The 15,640-nt window shown below is 45.0% G+C and overlaps 1 protein-coding gene across 1 annotated transcript in view; it reads left to right on the forward strand.

Annotated features, from left to right (window-relative positions):
* TLL2 (tolloid like 2) overlaps positions 1-15,640 on the forward strand; it is a gene marked incomplete at its 3' end in the record, with an annotated part of 113,939 nt that overhangs the window by 13,317 nt on the left and 84,982 nt on the right. Inside the window, exon 2 of the mRNA XM_081074744.1 lies at positions 14,884-14,994. Within this exon, the coding sequence (XP_080930870.1) occupies positions 14,884-14,994 (111 nt within the window). The remainder of the gene's footprint in view (positions 1-14,883; positions 14,995-15,640) is intronic.

Below are 15,640 nucleotides of genomic sequence, written 5' to 3' on the forward strand. Positions count from 1 at the left end.
ATAGAGGCATCGTATTTCTTTAATCAATAAATACCCTGTTGTTGGACATAAAGACTTTTTTCCCAATCTCTTCTTCTTTTATAAACAATGATACTGAAGTCATCCTTGTTGCTAGGTTTTTATGTACATTTTAAATTATTTCTTTAAAAAAATATCCTACACGTCGAATCGCTGGGTCAAAGGACAGATGCTTTAAGGGCTTCTGATTCTTCTTTTCAAATTGCCCTTCAAATTTTTTTTTTTACTCCTTTGCACTCTCATTAAGATTAACATTTTGTATTCTAGTTTAAAAAAATCTTTGCTGGTTTGATAAGAGAAAAATATTTTGCTGTTTCTTCAATTTCATTTGCATTGATACTGTATTTCTTTCTCAAATGATTCTGAGCTTTTAAGAATATATTTTGACTATTTGCATTTCTTTTGCTGTGTTCATTTCCTGTTTATGTGCTTCTCTCCTCTTCCGTTCATGCTCTTTTTTTTCTAATTAAATGTTCATTTTTTAACATTGTGTAGGAACTCTTAAATATTAAGGACTTCAACCTTTTATCTGTCATGTTCGTGATTTGTGTCACAAATAAATTTTGGAGAGATTTTTTTAAAAAACAGAAAGCTTATTCTGTACCATATTATTCCCTTTTTCCACGGAGATGATTGCATGGCTGTATCAGTTAAGCTTAAGTTAAATTGCTAGTAATGGACCCAAGTTAATTGGCTCTGTCCATTAGTGTCCAGTTGGGGGACTGAAACCACACCAGTAATTTGAAATTTTAATATAAAGGATTATTAACTAACAAAAGGGGATTGACTACTAAAGGAGGTAGGAGGACCCTAAAGAGAACAGAAATAGCAGATGTGGGGACAACTACTAGGGAAGGAATAAACTTGGAAGAGGCCACTCCTGACCTCGCAACCCCAACCAGGCTGAAACTCTAACTTCTCAGGAGAAGGTGTGGCTGTGGCCCACTGAAAGTTGGAGAAATTCACCGAGATGCTGCAGGAAAAGGAGGATGCGTCGGGAATCGCCCATTGGGATACCGGCAAAACTTTGAAGGGTGGGCACCAGAGGGTCTCCTGAACATTGCTGGCAGCCCCTCCACAGGAACAAGAAAGGTGAGACCACTGAAGCAGAAATGTTTCCAGGCTCCAGCTCCAGTATCACAAAGCATGGCAAAGAAGGGTAGATTTAGAGCTGAGAGACAATATAGTGGTAACTTAAACAAACTAGAAGTTTCTTTCTTTCTCACGTCAAAGTCTGGAGGTCTTCAATCTAGGGCCAAGATGGCACTTTTGCTCCAGGAAGTCCTCAACAAGTGTTCAATGGTTGTGGACACTTACACTTACCATTGAACACTTACCTCGTGTCCCTCGGTTGAGGCCCTTGTCCTTGTGGTCCGAGATGGTAGCCAGAGCTGAAACCGTCATACACATGGTCTAGACATGGAAGGCATGGAAAAGAAAAGGAGGCAAAGAATGTGTGAAAAGAAGAGGCACAGGAGAAGTGTGGCTTGTGCTGTCATCTCATTGGCCAGAACTTAGTCACATGGCCACAGATAGCTACAAGGGAGTCTGAGAAATCTTCTAGGTGGAACTGAAAACCAAAGTTTCTATTATTATGGAAGAAGGGAGAAAAGGTAGGGGTGGACATTATGCAGTCTCTGCCACAGTAGGCTAAACATGCTGAATCTTTATGAAGAAAAGTTAGTCGAAATAATGATAGGCCCATGATTATTACTGAACGTTAACCAGATACACAAAGTAAGATCTTAGAGTGAAATCTTGTAGAATGTTAGAGCCGGAAGGAACCCTGGGGATTATTTATTTTAAGTTTTTCATGTTTCCTGTGAGAACCCTGAGGCCTTGGAAGGGCAGTATCTTGTCCAAGGTCATGTGGATAGCTGCTGGCCTGGCTGAAGGTAGATCCCAGGTCTCTGTTACCCTCTACTCCCTGCACGAATTAGGGTCTCCAGTGGGCCTTCATTTTCAGAATGAGTCCTGCAGAATTGCACTGGTAACTTACTGCTCCATGAGAGGTCATTCCACAGTGGAAATATTAGAGCTTATGAGATGTGCCTGGTCCTAGAATCAGGCATATGAGATGCAAAATTAAATCCCCAAAAGTTTCTGGCTTCTGGGACCTAACTGCACCCTTCTCTCCATTACTGAGTGGAGGCCCTCTGAGCTCAGGCTGTGGGAATGCAGCAGGTGTGAAATAGCAATGAGTCATATTCTGCTGGAATTAAGCAGTGAAAAGTGTCATTTTAGGCCAAAGTAGCCATTCACTTTGTCAGTCAAATTCCCATCTTTCTCTTTAGCTATGAAAAGAATGGAAGGATGTTCTTAGAACAGCTATTTGAGCCAGAGTCCCAGCACGAAACAGACTTCACCCCATATGTTTCAGATGAAGAGACCTTACTGAAGGAACTACTTACAGAGGAAAGGTTAAGGGAACATACAAGAGACTGGCAAGCCACCCCTGTGGCTCAAGGGACAGGTGAGGAGGCTAAAGGAGCTGGACCCCTGCGGGAGGGGCAGTGGTGGAGGGACGCCACTACTGCAGAGACTGCACCAAAGCAGGGAAGAAATGCTTGCATCTCTTTCTCCTCTTCCGTCTTATCTGCCAGGCTCTCCTCCAGGTTGGATGCAACCAGAAGGCAGAGGGCAGGGGGAAGTGGAAGCTGCAGTACACAGAGTCAGCCTTCCTGGGCACAGAGCGGAGCAGAGAGGGTGCAGAGCAAGTATAAAAAGGATACCTTGAATCATGGCTCAGACCTTGCTGCAGATACTCATTTACATGAACAAAAACATTTTTAGTGTCTTTACAACGTACATATCTGAATGGCCAGTGTGTGGCACCTCCGATGCCCGTCCTCTGTGCCAATGGCAGACATGGCTAATCGATCATGGCTCTCTTTCCTATCAGTCCAAGAAGTCACCTCACAGAAACATCACCAACTGAGTGGGGTTGACATGTGAGATCAAGCCTGTTTGAAGCTATAAAACTTAAATAGCCTTGCAAGTATGGCCTACCTGCTCATGACAGTTTGGTGGATAATTTTTTTTTTCTGGGAAATTAGCTGAGCACGCATTTCGTAAGCCAAGTGAGTCCTGATGGAAAGCCAAGATGTGATATGGCTCTGACATGTGTTGGTGCAACCATATTGTGATACCGATTAAGAGGCAAGGCAAGAGGCCATATCTGCCTTGAGCAAGGTGGTCACCAGCCTAGGCAGCAGCCAGACTCTCTTGGCTCATCTATAAATTGGGTGATGCCATCCCAGGTGGAAGGCAGGGCTGAGGTTCTCTTGAGGTAGAGTCAGCTTTCAGAGCAGAATTGCTCTGTCATACCCGTCCGTGTGGTGCTCTCCTAGGTCCTGATGGACCTCCGGATTCGCAGGTCCTGTAGTATTTCGGTTGTGCACTCTTGGACCCTTGAGCTCAGGCTTTGAATAGGAAACCCTTAACTGGAGCAAATGGGCACTGGGACATGGACATTGCAGCATGGTGTAGGGCACAGATGGCACGTAGATCTCAACTCACCTGCCATCCCTGTCAATTTGTATTGACACTCAGTAGCACTGTGTTGACATAGATTTGGAGGCTGTGTCCAGGTCCAATGGACAGAAGGGCCGCGATCAATCAGCAATATCTTCCCTGGGGGAGAGAAGGTAAGGTGAGCACATAGTTGTTTCATATTTACCATCCCTATGGTAGGGGAAGAGCACTGGTTCAGAATCAGCAGACATGGTTTCTCAATGCCACATTTTGAGCAAATCACTCAACCTTTCCTGGACGTCATAGTTTCTTCCTATGGAAAACAAGAACCTTGCTTAGATGACTTTTAAACTCTTTCCATCTTAGAGATTCCATGATTCAAACTAGTCTTCAAGATCTTCGGTGTAAAACATGCAACACATCTGTTTGATCCAATTAAAATATTTCCATCTCCCCACTCCACTCTGCCATGTGCTTGAGTAACTAAGCTATTGATTCCTTGCAAAGGCCATTTCTCCAGGCTGTAGCAGCTGAAGACCTTGAGGACTAGAGGCCTCCCATACTAAACAGATTCTACTCTTTAATCTCAATCACAAGGTCCAGGACACAGGATTCACATCGTGCCCAGGTTCCTCTCCTCTGTCCTCCGCGAGCCTGAACCTCTCCCCTCCTGCTCGGCCAACGCGCCTGAAGGCAGAGTTCTGAAATTTAGGTTCATGGTTTCAAAGTTCATGGTCCTGAGAATAAACAAAAAAACTATTGTGGTTGCACAGAGCGGTGGACCCCGTTAACACTGCCCCATGAATATTTATAGCGTGAAACTACAAAAGAACATAGAGGCCATATTGTATTTCCTAGAACTTTCTTTCCATGGGGTCCTTTCTCTGTGGGTCACTTAAATGTAAGCTTTGCTTATTTAGTTGCACACTTTAAGCCGATTAACTTTTTCCTTAAAAAAAAAAGAAAAAAACCCCTCCCTGTTTGTTTGTACATACACTCCCTTGACAAAGATTCATAGAAAACTGCTTTAAACCTGTTAAATCCCTCTGCTGGAAACTTGAAGTGAACTAAATGTGTCTCTGGGTAGGATTTCCCTGTAACTCTCCCGCCTGTGGCCCCTCCACCCCACTTCAGCTTGTTTCCTGAGAGGAATTCCAATGGTTTGAATGCTCCATATTTAGTTCCTCCAATAATCTTGGCTTATCTCTAGGTGACAATCTCATGGAACATTAGCGAGGTCCTTCCTGACTGGCTTGTTATTAGGGTGGACAAACAGCAGGCCCTGAATGGATACCCTACACTCCTTGAACAGAAATTGTTGTGAAATCAAACGTTGAAACTAGAGGGACCTTAGAGACCATGGGCTCCACTGGTCTCCAAACTTTAGTGTGCATGAGTCACCTGGGCAGGGCGGTGGGGTGTGAATTTAACATGCATATTCCTGGGTCCTGTCCCCAGAGATTCTCATTTCGTAGATCTGGGTTGGGGCCTGCGAATCTTCGTATCAACACTCTCCTTAGACACTTCTAACACAAGTGGTTTGTGGGTCATGCCTGAGCTGGTTCAGCCGTCCCACTGAATGGGTGAAGAAAATACCACCAAAGGTAAAAGTTACTTGCCTCGTGTCACAGCCAGCATCCAAGCTCCCTCCGCCCCAGTATAGACCACGCGTATGGTTTCATACTGCTTTAATTTGGGCTTTTTGTGTTCTGGAAGCAGCTTTTCTGTGGAACATTTGTGATTAGGTCCATACGTGGGAAGTTGATCGAACAATAAAGCACCTGCAAGCCCAAGTTGTAAGTGTAGAAAGGAAAATCAGGACACGGCCTGATTGGTGGAGGTGAGATGAGGAAGGTAAGCACCTGCTGGAGAGCACTCCCGAGACCTGCTGGTTTTGGAGTGAGCCCTGGGGCAGATCAGGGCCTGGGGTGGCCAGGAGGACTGGGAAGGTCAGAAGGATGTCCTCGAGCTGTGTCAGCCTCTTGATCTCTGGGTGCCAGGAAACAGTCTTGGAGAGGGTGTGGTTGGGGACAGGCAGCAGAGGCAAAGGGGTCTGCGTCTGACTGGCTGGGCTTCTGCCTGGCTCACAGCCACCCCAGCTCTGCAGGCCCCAAGCCAGGAGCTTAACCACACTCTCGGAATGTCATGTGGGGAGGGGTGTGAAGGGCCCTCCCGGGGAACCCCTCCTGCATCCTGTCCCCTCATAGCACTCTTGCTGGGCTGTCCAGCCTTTGCCAGGCCAGTGACTCATCCGGGAACAGGGCTTTCACTGCTGACCATGAGATCAGCCCTCACCTTGCATCCTAATTCTGGAAACTGGGTCCAGTGTAATGCAGTGAACCAAGCTCCCAGTTTAGCGCCCACAGGTCTGTATTCAAGCCCCTGTCCCCTTCTCATGGGTTGTAAACTTGGGTTAGTCATTAACTTCCCTAAGTCTGGCTTTCCCCCGTAAAATGGGGCTAACGATTTTAGCCCTGCTTTCCCCTAGGACTTCGGCGAGGAGAATTCGTTCACTCACTTGTTCATTTATGAAAATATTCTGAAGCTGCCAGAACTGAAGGCCCTTGCCAGGCCCTGAGCTGGGTGTAGGGTGGGGTAGGCTTGGGGGAGAATATGTGCGTGGAAAGGATGGTAAAATGTGAAGTGCTGCACCAAAGTGGGGGACTCCTGTGACCAACTCCCCTGTGGGTTCTCTGGTGGCCCTAGAATACTGTTCCCTGTGTTTGAACCTTCCTTTTTGTCCCCGACAGCCTCTCAATTCCTGTGGCCCCATGTCCTGGCTTGCTCTCGCTATTACCGGCAGACCACGTGGCTGGGTCCCCACTTCATCTAGGCTCCCCTCATTGGTCCCTTTCTGCTCCTGCCCTGACAGTGCCTTGCTATTTCTCCCCTCGGGACCTTTGCATATGCTGTTCCTTTGGCCAGCAGACCCCTTCCTCTTGTTATCCGCTTGTCAGTTTATTGTTTTCAGATATGCCCACTATTTCAAAAGGAAGAAGATATGGTTAGTGGGTAGGGGGCTGGGAAGTAATTTGACCTTGCTTTGGGCATTGAAGTTATACAAATAAAAGTGGGAACTCATTCTCCTTTCATTAATTTATCAGTAAATATTTCCTGATCATATTCTAGACGCCAGACACTGTTCTGGAGACTGGAGATTCTGTCGTGAACAAAGAAGACGAAACTCTTTGCCCACATGGACAGGCCTCTTAGCGGTGTCTTGGAGCCTGGTTTTATGGTGGCCTCCCAGAGGGGCCAGGCATTCAGCCTGATTCTTGTGCATAATATGTTTTTGCTTTTGTTTTCAGAGCAGCATGGTAACTGTCTCCCACAGGGTTAAGCGCTAATGGCCTGTCCTCATTTCCTGACATGGCCTTAGTCTGTTTGACAGTTACCGTCCTTACAGGAGCATGTGTACTCTTTTCTGCTGGGGTATAAATAACCCTTAAAGAAAGGCTGAGAAGCTCTGCCGGGCCTCAGATTCCACCCCAGGGTGGAGAGACTCAGGGCAGAAGACAGTCCTTTGTGGCCTTTGGGCTTTTTCAGGCATTCGTTCAACAAATACTTCCGGCATCTCCACTGTGTGCCACGTGCTGAGGATAGAACAATAACAGGCCAGGCAGACGCAGTACTTGGCTTCATGAAACTGCAAAGATAGAACGTAAACTCCAGTATTAATTAACTTCAGTTGTGATGATATCACAGAGAAGTTCAAGTAAAACAGCTGTTTTTTAGAGGATAGCCTCAGCTCAGGGGCTAGGGGGATGGCTCAGGTGTGGTACTTCCTATGGCCCTTGTGGAACAGTAGGACCGTCCAGGCCATTCAGCAGAGGCCAGCAAGAACTATCTTTGAACAGACAGGAGACATAGGCTTTCTTTGGTTGAGACTGGAGGCTGTTTCAGAAATGGCTCCCTCTCTAACTCCCCGGATGCAGCCTTTGAAATCCCTGCAGTGAGATGGAGCCCGCTCTCTCAGATGTGACCAGCCCAGGGTCTCCCGTGGCACTTATTCCTTCCTTCCTTCCTTCCTTCCTTCCTTCCTTCCTTCCTTCCTTCCTTCCTTCCTGCCTTCCTTCCTTCCTTCCTTCCTTCCTGCCTGCCTTCCTTCTTTCTTTCCTTCCTTCCTTCTTTGCTTCCTTCCTTCCTTCCTTTCTTCTTTCCTCAGTCTGCCATTTACTGTGCCTTTTTCCCAGAGGAGGAGCCTTTAAGCCGCAGTAGATATTGCATTGACATGAAGCTGTGACCTGTGAGAAATCCCACAATGAGCCTACCTGAGTGTGTCACTCCAGCTTTCTTACATTCCCCTACAGTGCATTGGCTGAGATCCTTGGAGGACCTCTGTTCAGAAGAACACGTTGTGGCAGGAGTCTGGAGTGCTGGCTCCCCCCTATTGCCTCAGGCTTATTTTAAATGTTAAAAGCCAATTTCTTCCCCCTTTGGTGTAAAGGTTTTTACCTCTGGCTCCTAGATGTTTGCAGACAAATTCTGCTCCGGTAGTTCAGACCAGAGAATGATGAGAATTGACCTGGACTTGAGTCTTGACTCTGCCAAGTTACTTGCTAAGTGACCTTGAACAAAGCGCTCAGCCTCCCTGCACAGCATGGAAAGGGATTGCAGGGTAGTTCTCTAGATGACATCTTGATTCTGGACCGCTACCCTGGGGGGCTGGCCACTCTGCTTTGAAGCCTACAGCTCTGAGTTTGATGTCAGGGAGCTTCCAGGGCCCAGAGCAGTGTTGGGGAATTGTTTTATTGGAGGCGTCCTCTCTAGGTAACCGGCAGCCTCCTTGGACTGTGTCCTCGAGGGACACCCATAGGAAGAGTCTTTGGGATCCTGAGACAGGATCTGTAGGACAGAAAGGCAGAGTGGGATCTAGACACGGGGAGAGGGAGCTTCTCGTACCACAGAAAAGGCCACTCGGTTGGATGTGGGAAGGCTCTCTAGGTCCTGAGGTGGGATGGAGTCCAGTGGCAGGCCACGAGGCTACGTGGTCTTCCCATGTGCTCCCAGTAGAGGGCAGGCCAGCGCCCTCTTTTGGCTGCTGTGGGTAAGGGCTGCCTTGGGTTGGGTGCTAGCGGTAAGTCAGTGACCCCTATGGGCGCCATAACTGTAAGAACATCTCCTGGCTTCACAGCGCAGCACCATTGACATAGGCCATTGTCAAGGATTTCCATGTCTGGAGGATGCAGTTCAGGTGACTGTCTTCTATTTACTGAGTGGTGCCAGATGCCAGCCGTGTCCTAAGAAGCACTGACTCATACCATGTTTCCCCAAAAATAAGACCTACCCGGACCATCATCTCTAATGTGTCTTTTGGAGCAAAAATTAATATAAGACCCCGTCTTATATTATATTATGTTAGATAAGACCGGGTCTTATAGTAAAATAAGGCCGGGTCTTATATTAATTTTTGCTCCAATAAACACATTAGAGCTGATGGTCTGGCTAGGTCTTATTCTCGGGGAAACACAGTAATATCGCAGTTGGTGCTCAGAGCAATGTTGTGGGGAAGCTATTTCTATTGTTTATTCCCATTTGAAAGATGAGGAAACTCAGGCACAGAAAAGTTCAGTTACTTGCCCAAGTGTACACAGGTACAACTTAAGCCCCAGTCTGTGTGATTCAGTACTTTCACTCTTAGCCACTAGGCACACGCAGCATCTCACATGACGACTTTCCTTAGAGTGTATAAAATGGAATTTACTGTATGAAATATGTGCATTATACCTGGAGCCTGTCCTCGAGGCATTTAGAATCTGGCAGAAGTTGGGAAGCTGACTAGTTGCTACAAGCTGAGGAAGGCAGTTTGGGGGACTGGGAAGAGCCCAGGTTTTGGGATTCGGGCTCTGCTGCTTGCTGGCTGTGTGACCTGAGTGAGTCAGTCCCTTCTTCCTCAGTGTCCTCATCTGTAAAATGGGAATGAGAAAAGTAAAAGAAGTGAGGCATATGGGAAATCCACTATTAATTGTAAAGCGTTATAGAAAATATTATCTCCTCCCCATGACCCCAGCTTCACTTCCTTCACCCCCACCCCAGGACTTAGTGGGCTCCGTAAACATTTGTTAGGTGAATATATGGACACAGTGTAGCCCCCCCATTGTCTGGCTGACATTGTCTGGTTGAGACTGTCATAGAGGAAGGCGGAGAAAGGAAGGAGGGTTTCAGGGGTGGGAGGGAGACCTTTGTGGCGGAGGCATGGGTGTTGGTGATGGGAATCAAGTCGAGCATTGCAGGGTCAGGGTCTTCTGGATGAAGAGAGAGTAGAATAGGGAGAGAAGGGGCCAAGAGGAACCCGGTGAAAATTAGAGTGGCACCACTATCCACTGAAAGTTACTGTGGGCCAGGCCCCATACCAAGTGCTTAACACACTTGTGGAATTCTCGCCAACTCTACAAGGTAGGTACTTCTATTTCCAGAAGAGGAAACTGAGGCTCAGAGAGATCAAGTGATTTGCCCAAGGTCATGCAGCTATTAAATGGCAACAATGGGATTTGAACTCAGGATCTCTCTGATGAGAAGGCACATAATTTTAATCAACCTGTCTTTCCAGGTGAACAATTCAAAGCTTGTAGGCAGGAAGTGCCTTCGTGGAGAATTCCCTGCAAGGCAATCAGCCTGGGGCTCCTGCCCTTTGAGGTCAGGAGGACGCCTTAGTGCTGTGCTCCAAGGGCTCAAAGGAAGGTGGAGACCAAGGGGGGCTGAGCAAGTTCTTGGGACAGTGCAAGGGAAGTATCTCCCATGCTTTGCCGTGACCTCGGTCACTTCCTGGTTTTCAAACTTGTGTGTGCAGGAGCCCCGGAGTCTTACCAAGGAGTACATTAGTAGGAGAGTTTAAAGGAATGAATTTCCGTGTATGATTCTGGAACAAAGACAATTCTATTACAACTGCTGAAAGATGCCCTGGTCTCAGTGGCCCTTCCTCCACTTTACAAAAGAGAGTCTCTCCTTTCACCCATCCTGAATCCCGCTGAGTACATCACCCCAGGTACGAAAACCTGTGAGCACCAAAGGAAAAATTAGAAACTGTTACAGAGCAGCCATCTCTAATGACGAGTCAAGGCATCTTAGACTTGTAGTTCTCCTGCCTTTTCCTATCTGTATGGATTTCTGTTAGCGGGATGCTGGGTGCACAGTGGAATGTTTTGAGTTCAGAACAACTGAAGTAGGGTAAGTTAATGACAGCAATTCTTTTAAGTATAACTGGAATTGTTCCGGATTTCTACATTTTTCAAGATCCATGAATAAGACCCAAGATAAACATTTTCCTTGCTTTCTTTCAGATTCAGCATGTGTTATTCAATAAGGTAATTACATCTGTTTCACCAAATCACATCATGAAACAGTTATTCCAATTATAGTCAATCCTCATAAACTGTTCACGATTTTCTACTTCTTATGAACAAAATACATGTATTTAAACTTACGGCGAAAAATCATAGCTGTCCGGCTAACCATCTACATGAGGATATGTAGCTTTTGAAAATGATTTAGGGAATATGTAGGCAAGCACAAAAGTTTGAAGACCATTATATTACTTCCTTAGATTGTTTGGGTCTTTCCAGTTCCTGTTAACCCATCCCTTCTCCTCCCACCCTCTTGCTTCTCTCTTTCTGCTCTCAGAATGTGTGAGAACTATTCCTGATCACATGCCATTATGAATAACAGGATTGACACAGGACATATTTTTCTTTGAGGAAAAGATGACACTGTATTTGGACTATCTTGTGCTAAGTCCTCAGAGAGGTGGAAAGGCCTCAGGATAGGCAGCTGGAAGCTATCATTGGCCAAGACAACTTTGTTACACATTTCAACAAGGCGAAAGTAAGTGTACAATTCAATGATTTAAGTAATTTTATAGTTGTGCAATCATCACCACAATCCGGTTATGATTTCTACAACATCGAAAACTTCCCTCATGCCCTTTTATAGGTGAGCCTCATGCCCACCCCTAGCTCTAGGCAATCACTAATATTCTTTCTGGCTCTATCAATTTGCCTATTCTAGACAGCTCATATAAATGGAATTATATAATATGTAGTCTTTCGCATCCAGCATCTTTCACTTAGCGTGTTTTTGAGATTCATACATATTGTAGCATGTGTCTATAGAAGCAATAGTTTGTTCTTTTTAATTGCTAAGCAGCTTTCCATTAATATAGATATACCACCTTTTGTTTACTCTTTCAATGGTTGATAGTTTGGCGCTATTATGAATAAGGCTCTATAAACATTTGAATACACGTCTTTGTGTGAACTTATGGTTTTATTTTTCTTGGGAGGATCCCTAGGAGTGGAATTGTTAGGTCTTATAATAAGTTTCTGTTTAACTTTTCAGGAAATTGCCAAATAGTTTTCCTTAGGGAGTAAACCATTGTACATTCCCCCTAGCCGTGGATGAGCGTTCCCAGTTCTCCAACCACAGAGCTGAGTTTTGATCCGCCTTTGTTACTCAAAGGCCTTCTCGGTTTTTTTTTCTCTTATTATTTAGTGATGAAGATAGGTGAACTCTTCCAACTCTCCAAGTCCCTGAATTTCTGGAGTCTCTCTATTCCTTTTCATTCCTACTGTAAATTTCCTAGTTCTTTTTTAAAAAACTTAATTTATGTAAGCAAAAAGTTCACCTATCCCCTACCCCAACTCCCTGCCTCTTGCAATCACCAGTCTGTTCTCTGTATCTATGATACATATACATATGATATATGATATATATACATATATATATATTCCACATAAAGAAAGATTATACAATATTTGTCTTTCTCTTTCTGACTTATTTCACTGAGCATAATGCCCTTGAGGAGTATCCATGTTGTAGTAAATGGCAAGATTTCATTTTTCTTTATGGCTGAATAATATTCCAGTGTGTGTGTGTGTGTGTGTGTGTGTGTGTGTGTATCACAGTTTCTTTGTGTATTCATTCATCGATGGACACTTAGGTTGTTTCCACATCTTGGCTATTGTAGATAATGCTGGAAGGAACATAGGCGTGCATATATTTTTCAAATTAGGGTTTTATTTGGATAAATACGCAGAAATACAATTGCTGGATCATCTGGTAGTTCCATTTTCAATTTTTTGAGGAACCTCCATACTCTTTTCTATAGTGGCTGCACCACTTTGCATTCCCACCAACGGTGCACGAAGGTTCCATTTCTGCCACACCCTTGCCAACACTTGTTATTTCTAGTTTTTTGTTTCTTTTTGTCATAACCGCCATGCTAGCAGGTATGATGTGATAGCCCCCGGGCTTTGAGCTGCATTTCCCTGATGATTAATGATACAGAGCGTCTTTTCATCTATCTGTTGTCCATGTGTATCTGTCCACCCGTCTTCTTTGGAAAAATGTCTATTCAGATCTTCTCCTTATTTTTAATCATATTGTTTGCTATTCTGCCATTGAATTGAATGAATTCTTTATATATTTTGGGTATTGTCCCCTTATCAGACATACGGTTTGCAAATATTTTTTCTCATGCATTAGCTTACCTTTTCATTTTGTTGATGGTTTCCTTTGCTGTGCAGAAGCTTTTTAGTTTGATGTACTTCCACTTGTTTATTTTTGCCTTTGTTCATTTTGCTTTTTGGTGTCATGTTCAATAAACCATCCCCAAGATCTATGTCAAGGAGATTACCACCTATGTTTTCTCCTAGGATTTTTATGGCTTCAGGTCTTATGTTTAAGTCTTTAATCCATTTTGAGTTAATTTTTGTGTATGGTGTAAGACCGAGGACCAGTTTCATTCTTCTGCATGTGGCTGTCCAGTTTTCCTAACACCATTTATTGAGGAGACTGTCCTTTCCCAATTGTAAATTCTTGGCTCCTTTGTTGCAAATTAATTAATCATATATGCGTGGGTTTATTTCTGGGCTCTCTATTTTGTTCCATTGATCTGTGTGTCTTTTTTTATGTTACCACCATGCTGTTTTGATTAGTATATCTTTATAATATAGTTTGAATTCAGAGAGTGTGATGCTTCCATGTCCAATTATGTTTAAAGCTCTTGTCTTACTTCTTATTATTATTTTAAAATTTTTATTGGGGAATATTGGGGAACAGGGTGTTTCTCCAGGGCCCATCAGCTCCAAGTCATTGTCCTTCAATCTAGTTGTGGAGGGTGCAGCTCAGCTCCAAGACCAGTCCCCATTTTCAATCTTTAGTTGCAGGGGGCGCAGCTCACCATCCCATGCGGGAATTGAACCAGCAACCTTGTTGAGAACTCACGCTCTAACCAACGGAGCCATCCAGATGCCCCTCCGGAAGCTCAGCAGCAGCTCTTTGTCTTCAATCTAGTTGTGGAAGGCGCAGCTCACTGGCCCATGTGGGAATTGAACCGGCAACCCTGTTGTTCAGAGCTCGTGCTCTCAACCAACTGAGTCCTCCAGCTGCCCAAGCTCTTATCTTTCTTGTAGTACCTTGTCAGACACAGCTGATGGCCACCAAGGCATGCAGTTAACATTCTGATTTCTAGTCTCTTCACATAAAGACATCAACTCGTTCAGTTTATCATCTGCCTTCTAAGTTGATGCAGGCAACAGTTAGTTTTACCAAATAGTTGATCGTTGTATAACATAGATCACCTCCTTCCAGCCTTTAGTAACAGTTTCCTTGACACTCACTCTGTATCCCAAAGACAATGTATTTTTGTTACAGTAGCATACCACTTTTGATAACAATTTTTGTACTAGTCAGGATAAAGAAGTTATGCTCCAGTAACAAATAGCCTGAAATCTCAGAGACTTATAAAAATAACAGTTTTTATTTTCCTCATTCACACTACATATCCACTCTAATTAGCCATCCCTCTGCTCCACTTCATGTTTACTCCAGAACCCAGGGTGATAGAGTTGCGTCCTTCTGGAATTTTGCTTGCCATTGGGGAAAGGGAAAAGAGGACACAGCTCTTAAAGCTTTCTCTCATATTTAATTAGTCAGAGCAGGTAAAGTGGCTAGTCCTGACATCAGTGGGGCAGGGAAATATAACCATTCCCTAGGGAAAGACAGCAACTATTGTGAACAATAGTGTCACTTATCACATTAGATTTTTCTTTTATATCCTGGGGGCTCTGAAGAAGAGAGCAACAGCTGTCTTTGTGTGGTGGTTTTGCCCAGAGCTGCCTACAGCTAGACTAAGGCAGGGTGATCTTTCAAAATACCTTACAGACTTAGGCCTTTGATCTTCATGATGGTTGGTCCCAGCCCTGTAGCTCTGATGCATAGAATTATATCATTCATTCCTTTCTCTCTACCAGCCCTAGGTCAGGAAGAAATTTGATTGGATGGACTGTCTTTTCTAGAGTTTGCTACCCATTACCCAATGCCCACTGGGGCATTACTAAATCCACTTCTTGACCTCCAGCTTAAATTGACCCATTTATGTTGTTTTCTTCCCAGCTGTCTTTTGGGGAGACATTGCCTTAGATGAAGAGGATTTGAAGTTATTTCATATAGATAAGGCACAAGACTGGATCAAGCAGTCAGTGGAGGAAATGGGACATCGAACAGGTAAGTACTGCATATACTACTTCCCCTGCCCTGGAGGGAGGGGTCTGGGACTCCAGCAGGGGTAGATATGAACCACAAGTCACCCTTATTTGACCTGTCAGTTCAGTACCCACCTGACTGTGGAAAACCAAGAGGTCACCCTTCCTTCTCCACTGCAGACTGTCGCGCCAGAGCCTCCAAATGTACTGAGCCTTCTGAGAAGGGCTGGCGTGCCTCCTTATCAAAAGGGTTCAGGCTTGAGCTCGGTGGACGTTCTTAGGACTCTGGCTTTGGGGTCCAGCACTTCCCCACTGGAGAGGATTCTGGATGGGCTTCATCGAGGGCATGTCTGATGATGACGCTAACAATCATTAGCACCAGGGAGATGTTTGCTCGTGGGGTGTTGTCCACTTGTTTGCCCCAGCAACCCAGGTGAAAATCCCCTGGGACCAGGAAACACGGGTGGGGCTTCAGACTGATTACTGTTCTCTCACTCTCCCTCCTGCCTCCACCTTGGAGTGAATAGTAATGGGACGGGTCTCTTGAATTCTCCTCACCTCCCTGCCCACCGGGCACAGACGCCTCAGCTCTGTGGAATGTCCATTCTTGGAAGTGCTCAGGAAGGCTGACCGTGGGGATGATGGGCTGGTGTGGCTGATGATGGCTT

This window comes from Rhinolophus hipposideros (assembly GCF_964194185.1).
Source record: "Rhinolophus hipposideros genome assembly, chromosome: 15".
Taxonomy (NCBI): Eukaryota; Metazoa; Chordata; class Mammalia; order Chiroptera; family Rhinolophidae; genus Rhinolophus; species Rhinolophus hipposideros.